Source organism: Pavona decussata, unplaced genomic scaffold (assembly GCF_977016875.1).
Source record: "Pavona decussata unplaced genomic scaffold, jaPavDecu1.1 SCAFFOLD_944, whole genome shotgun sequence".
NCBI lineage: Eukaryota > Metazoa > Cnidaria > Anthozoa > Scleractinia > Agariciidae > Pavona > Pavona decussata.
Window position 1 is genome coordinate 43022 of NW_028145953.1, and position 6473 is coordinate 49494.

General features: G+C 38.7%; 1 protein-coding gene across 1 annotated transcript in view; it reads left to right on the top strand.

Annotated features, from left to right (window-relative positions):
• The window catches only part of LOC146448391 (furin-like), a 29017-nt gene extending 25727 nt beyond the window's left edge, over positions 1 to 3290 (top strand). The window contains exons 10-13 of the mRNA XM_085102620.1: positions 48 to 287; positions 893 to 1185; positions 2027 to 2152; positions 2901 to 3290. Of these exons, the coding sequence (XP_084958746.1) occupies positions 48 to 287; positions 893 to 1185; positions 2027 to 2152; positions 2901 to 3151 (910 nt within the window). The 3' untranslated portion in view covers positions 3152 to 3290. The remainder of the gene's footprint in view (positions 1 to 47; positions 288 to 892; positions 1186 to 2026; positions 2153 to 2900) is intronic.
• The last annotated feature ends 3183 nt before the right edge of the window (positions 3291 to 6473 follow it).

Consider the following 6473-nt stretch of genomic DNA (forward strand, 5'->3'; position numbering starts at 1 on the left):
ATCAGCTATCACATCACGTGCTCAACAACGTACCTCTTCTTTTTCAGCCCTTACTTAACATGGCGTGACGTACAACATATCATAGTTTACAGCGCAAGACGAGCTCCAGGAATCGCAGGAATCCCACTTAAACGAGGACACTGGATGCAAAACAAAGCTGGTTTATACGTCAGCAAGTATTATGGCTTTGGGCTCATGGATGCTGGCAAGATGGTGCGTCTGGCACAGAACTGGACAAGCGTGCCTCCTCAGTTGAGATGCGAGATTAAAGGCGACGATATCAACAAGTAACTGCGTCACTGTATTATGTTGTTGGTAGTGCACTATTTGATCCAAGGATTACTTAAGCTTTTGAGAAAATCTGATAATTAAGCCGAGTCGCCCCTTTTCTATTAATGCCCATTATTTTTTTTTTCCTTGTGCTTTTCTATTTTTCGTGTCGGTTACATACCTCATACCTCAGTGTCTCGCTCTTTCTTTAATGCCTATTCGCAATGACGCATAGAAAATAAACCGAAGGTTTGATGGTCTTCTAAACAATCGATAAGCGGCATGTGTGCTGCCAATGAGAATGCACGTTTGTTAATGTTTAGACCCTATGTCATGCTTATGGTGGCAACTTGATAGTACTGTATGGAAATTTGACCATTAACTGCCATTGCGTTTTTTTTCCTCTTATATCTAAATTACGAAACAATATTACAAGCCGACGTACTTCCAACAGTCGGAATAGAAACATAATTTGTTCCGTGGGTGCTGAGTTTTTCTCCCATGCTCAAGGCATTGTTTGGCTTAAACCTGTGGTTTTTCTTTCGTTTATTATTTTTCTTTCCCCTTATCAGAAAAGGACAGGTTGTCGTCACGATTACAAATGACTGCCTTTCAATTTCAGGCCAATCCCAGGTACAGCCTCGATAACATTTAGGAATTGCCTGATAAATCGTCTTGAACACGTTCAAATTAAAGTGAATCTCGATTTCTCTCGTCGTGGAGACTTGTCGCTACAGTTGACGGCGCCTAGTGGCACAACTTCTCCAATGACCCGAAAGCGTAATTTTGACAATCTCCTGAGAATAAAAAATCTGACAGACTGGGTCATGACAACTTTGTTTCATTGGGGAGAAAGTCCCATAGGACAATGGGAGCTTAGTATTGCTGATCTGGATACAAGATACCCAAGTACAGGTAAAGGCCGACGTATCATCATCACCATAGTTTTTCTTCTGGTTCTCTTCGGGGAAGCAAAAGATATTCCTCTGAATTGTATTCCACTTGTCCCAAACTGTAGAGGTACAGTAACGGTGCTGTAACTCTGTGTGTTTCGACTGTTTGAATGGCTTTTATGTGAACTAGGTCTTAAACCATCCACTCAGTCAAAAATGTTGAAAGGGTCACCTTCTTTCTTTGCCCCTCTCCCCTTAAATGTTGATTTTCAAGAAGCCAGAGTGAAAGAAAAGCTGCGAACGCAGCATTGCTAGAGTGGGAATGGGAGTACGTCCTATACAGGTTATAGCGTGATTTATCTGGTGTCTTGGTGAAGGGTTACTACGAATTGCGACTTAGCGTGTTGGTGTTACTGTATTGTAGTCATTGCAGTTTTAACGGGAATCAAACCCGTGACCGATATTGGTTCCTCCATCTTGGTTTCATATTTGTTTCAATCCATCTGGGAAATGGTCACTGTGAGAGTTCATTACAAACCCGGAAAATAAGCAACACTTGTATTGCAGGCGACACGGGTTCGAGTAAAGTTCAAGCCTGAAATGTTTTCAGGCTTTCTTTTCACAACTGCTTTAGTTGTGCATACATAACTGCGATTGTCTATTACCTTTGAAGTCTCCCATTCGACATTCACAAATACGATTCTTCATACATTCCGCTCTCATTTAAGTTAATGATCGATCAAGTATTTCACTTGTCCGCCGATGGAGCACTGTTGGTTTTATGTACTATAGCCTGTTGGCATGTTTTTCATCTTTCTCTTCCTCCTTGTGCTCACATGGCAAAGTGTCTTTTTGTGTTCTAGGTACGCTTTACGGCTGGTCCTTGATTTTGTATGGAACGGCAAATACCTCCCATGTTTTTCCAACCCCGCCAATCCAGAGAACAGAAACGTTCACTGCAGCTAAGGAAACTACAACGGCGACACGAGGTTTGCTAACATTTTTCTCTTTTACTTGAAGCATTTTTATGGAACAAACGAGATAAAAGTAGATTTTGTGAAGAATTGTAAACTACCTTAACTAAATAGACACCTTTTGTCATGCGCTTTTGCGTTTCGGGTACAGTTTACGGCAGGTCGTTGATTTCTTATGGAACATCTATTACTTCCTTTGTTGTGACAACCCCTAAACGCCCGCCAAGTCGGCCAATGAGGACGCTCATTATAATTAAGAAGGCTTCATCGACGAGACTCGGTAGGCTAACTTGTTTTCACGAATGCTTGCGTTTTACAGCTAAGTTAATAAGGTAAATTAGTTGGCCACCACAAATTAAAGAGATACAAAAGTGTTAGCCCTTCAGAGCGTAGCAAGAAATTTTGGTTGTGTGTCAGGTTTATATGTTGGCCAATGGAGCTACGCGTTTTCGGTTTCCCTTGAAGCATTTTCATAAGCATTTTTGATGCAGATTTTGCACAGGAGTGTAAACAGACATGTTTGTTTTGCGCTCAGTTCTGCCTCCTCTGATTAGCTGTTACTCACACGTGAAAATTCTTATAACCAAGCAACAACTAATGGGAGTCCGCCATGGAATTGTCGGGACAAACATGAGACGCCGTTCTTGCGGGTTAGAATTGAGCGCACGAAGAAGGAAGTCTCGTTCACTTAGACTAAGTAACGTCATGTCATAAAGTCAACGTTTTTATCTTCTTATTACATTTCATTTTTTTGTTTTTTTAGTTCCTCCAACTCCACCCCCCTGGAAGCTTATCGTGGTCATAATTTGCGTATTGCTGTCTGTTGTTGTGGTGGGGTCAATCTCTTTGTGGTGCTGGCGTCGTAGAAAACGTCTGAAAGAAGTAAAAGTAGCAGGCGAAAGAAGAGAGCAGGAGCAGAAAGAAAGAGAGCAAGGAGAAGACGACGAAAAACCTAACTACGCCATGACTGTACCTTTTCGTGTGGATAACGGCCGACACAGCGAAATGTTGTAGAGGTTGAGTTATGGCTTAGTTCTGAAACAGGGAATGCAAAAGTTATGAACTAACAAAGCGGCACCTACTGTAGACACGCAAAAAAAAAATTATATAGCCCCAAAGAAGCCCGCATAACACTGAACGGAGTTACGAGCTTCATTTATCAGTTACCTATATTTTACCTATACTATATACCTAAACTTGAAAGGAACATACAATAAGCAGACGACTTATTCCCAGTAATATGAATTTAATGAAAATGCGACCCAAACGCTTGTAATGTGACAGATTCGAAGATGTGATTTGAACCATGTGCATTTCGGAAAGTTGTTGCCAGGTGTAAAAGACCTGGAAAACTAAATAAATATTGTATTCTGTGTAAGGGGGAAGTACTTCAGTCCACCCTCCTGCAGTTAGCGTACTTCCGTAAAGACCAAAGAACATTTCAAGGGCTACTGCTCAACAATAACATGCCTGCCATGAAAAAGAAATATAAGTTCTAGATCGATCTCGTACCGAGAGTCCTCAGGCTCTTTGGCTGGCAATTGATCACCAGACGACTAACCGCTGACCAAAGAGCTGAGGACCGGGTACGAGATTAGTTGTCGATATGTAATGTGTAGCTTGAATGAGAAAAATATATTTGAATTTTCAAACTTGATAAATATTCCAATTTTATGAAGATGATTTATTAAAAATTTTGTTTCAGTTATAAAAAGGTGATTCATTCAAAGACGTACAAATAGTTGTTTTTTTTTCCTTTAAAAGTCCAAGAATAGCTTAAGTTAAGAATCGTGTATTTTTTACGCAAATAACATTCGAAAAACAAGTGGGTTAAAACCCGGCATAAAGGGATTTGGTAACTTTGAGTAATGCTTGTTAGAAAGAAATGTTTTTCGCTTGTTTTTTAATGTAATTTACCAAAAACTGTGAGTGCTAAATATAACATTTTTGGAACTAAGTTCACAAGGAAAACTTTATTAAGTATTGACTAACGTATACAATTTATGACGTGATAAATAGTTTCGTAGATGCAGTTTATCTATTTAACATTTTTATGAACCATTTCTTGGTAAGTGTTTAATTTATTTGACAGAAGGATTCCTGTCCGAAAACCGTAAATTCTGTAATTTATTAGTCAAGAATGAATAAAAGTCATTGTTGTATGTATATTGTTCTGATCAGTAGAACTTAACATATTGTGCCCCACTTTGTGGAGGACGAAGTGGCTTAATGTTCATTGCGTTGGGCTCCAGATTTAGAGGTGAAGTGTTATTGGGAAAGACATTTCGATGCCACGGCGGTGACTGTGTCGTGGCGGCCATCACCTTTCAACTGATACAACTTGAAAAGAAGCAACGTGCTTATTTTTGAGTTAAATGGTGAGTGAAATATTGGAACGTGTGTATAGAAAGGATACCTGAAAACGTTTCCATTGCCTTTTTTTATATAAGTATTTCTCAACAGCTCAAAGTTGGGCTTGTGAGGTCACCGGGATTTCATACATATAGTTCGCCAAAATGCCGCTTGGTCTCCTCTGAGAAGGGCACTGATCAAGTGCGTGGATAATGGATGGTGTTCATTCATCGTCTAATGAGCATCTGATGTTAATTTGTAAGCAACGTATACAGGTAGTAGCCACCAAATATTAATCAAATGCGTAGGAATCAAAACGCTCTGTCAAAAACTCGTGAATAGGCCATTTCCGAGTTGCTGTGAACCTCACTATGAAAGTGAGCCTAAGTGCAAAACTTTTCATATGAAAATTTTGTTTTATTTGCATATGAATTAAAGCTAATTTTCATAACAAAAACTTTGCACTTAGCCTCGCTTTCATAATGAGGTTCAAAGCAACTCGGAAATGGTCTATTGAACACTGGTGAATAAATAAGACGGTTTATTAAAATACACTTCGCAGTCCGAAGACTGAATTGCGTGTACAAATAATTAAATTGAATTAAATTGTATGTAACAGAAGACATAATATATACAAATAAGTAAAAAAAAAATAATAATAAAGAAAAAAATTCGTAACTACAGGTAACTTATAATAAAGAAGAAAGCTAAGATATCAAATACATAGAACTATGCATGAGGAAAAAGGATATTAAAAAACTATATATATATAGAAAATTTTTTTCATGAAAGTTGATTTACACAGTGAGCCAAAGGGCCCACTGATAAAACGGTGAGGGTAAAAGGCGGAAAGAGTTTGCGGAATGGTATGTAGCATGGCGTGCGGAATGGCATAATTATGCGAAATACGATTTACGCGGGGAATAAATTAACTGAAGAGCGCATCCTGTTTTCGCGCCAATTTTATAAGAGCAGCAGTTTTTTCGATTTTGCGGACTATTAAACAACAAAACAACAGATCGAGGATTAGAAAATATACGCCTGGGATAGAACATGTCTGATCGCTGGTTAGGAAGTGAGAGTGAAGAAATCGATGAAGTTTCGCATTCAAGGAACTAAGAATAAATTAAATTTCTAGTTGACAAAAAGAACGTGGCAGCGAGTAGCCTAGACAAAAAGCAACACCAGACTGGAGAAATAACATCAGTCCAAGGCAAAAACTATTTTGTGAGAAATTTTAAATTTAAACTCAGTCATTTTATCAGACTCTTTGACGGTTACAATTTGTACAACTCATGGGAAAAATATGTTCTACTTTTTCTCACCTTACATTTTCGTCGAGCGACGAGTACGCAAGTCACTGTTGAGCTGCTGAGCTAGCTACCTAGCTATTCAATACGGCGATTCAGGTAGCTATAGTTCAGTTACGCGTTATCGAACTAAACATATCCGTCTTTAATTAAGGTCTTTCAGTGCCAGATGTCCCAACCTAAAATGAGATTTAAAAGCGAAAAAGCCCTAGAGCAAAAAAGCAGATGACAAGTATGGTGTCTTATTATCGACACTGGTTGTGTGAAAGGCTGTGAAACTATTCTTATCACAAATGCATTTTTGGTCAAATGTTTGTTCATTTTTCCGCTCATGATCAATGAATCATCGAGCATACAGGGTATGAGAATTGATCTTTTACCGAGGGTTTAAAAAAAAAGAAAAAAATGTTTATTATTTGCCCTCGGTAAAGGATCAATCTCTGTCCTGAGAAGACTTCACGCTGCCACGTTATTTTTGGCAACCGAAGTCGCATGGAGTAAAGTGAACATGAAGTTTAATTTACTACGGATTTACTCATAGTTCCTTGAATGCGAAAACTATACACACTTTTCATCGCTTTCTTTACCCTCACTTCTTCCAAATCAACAATCAGACGATCAAATCCTCGAATTGTTGTTAATATTTAGCAAGAGTCCACAGCATCAAAAAAGCT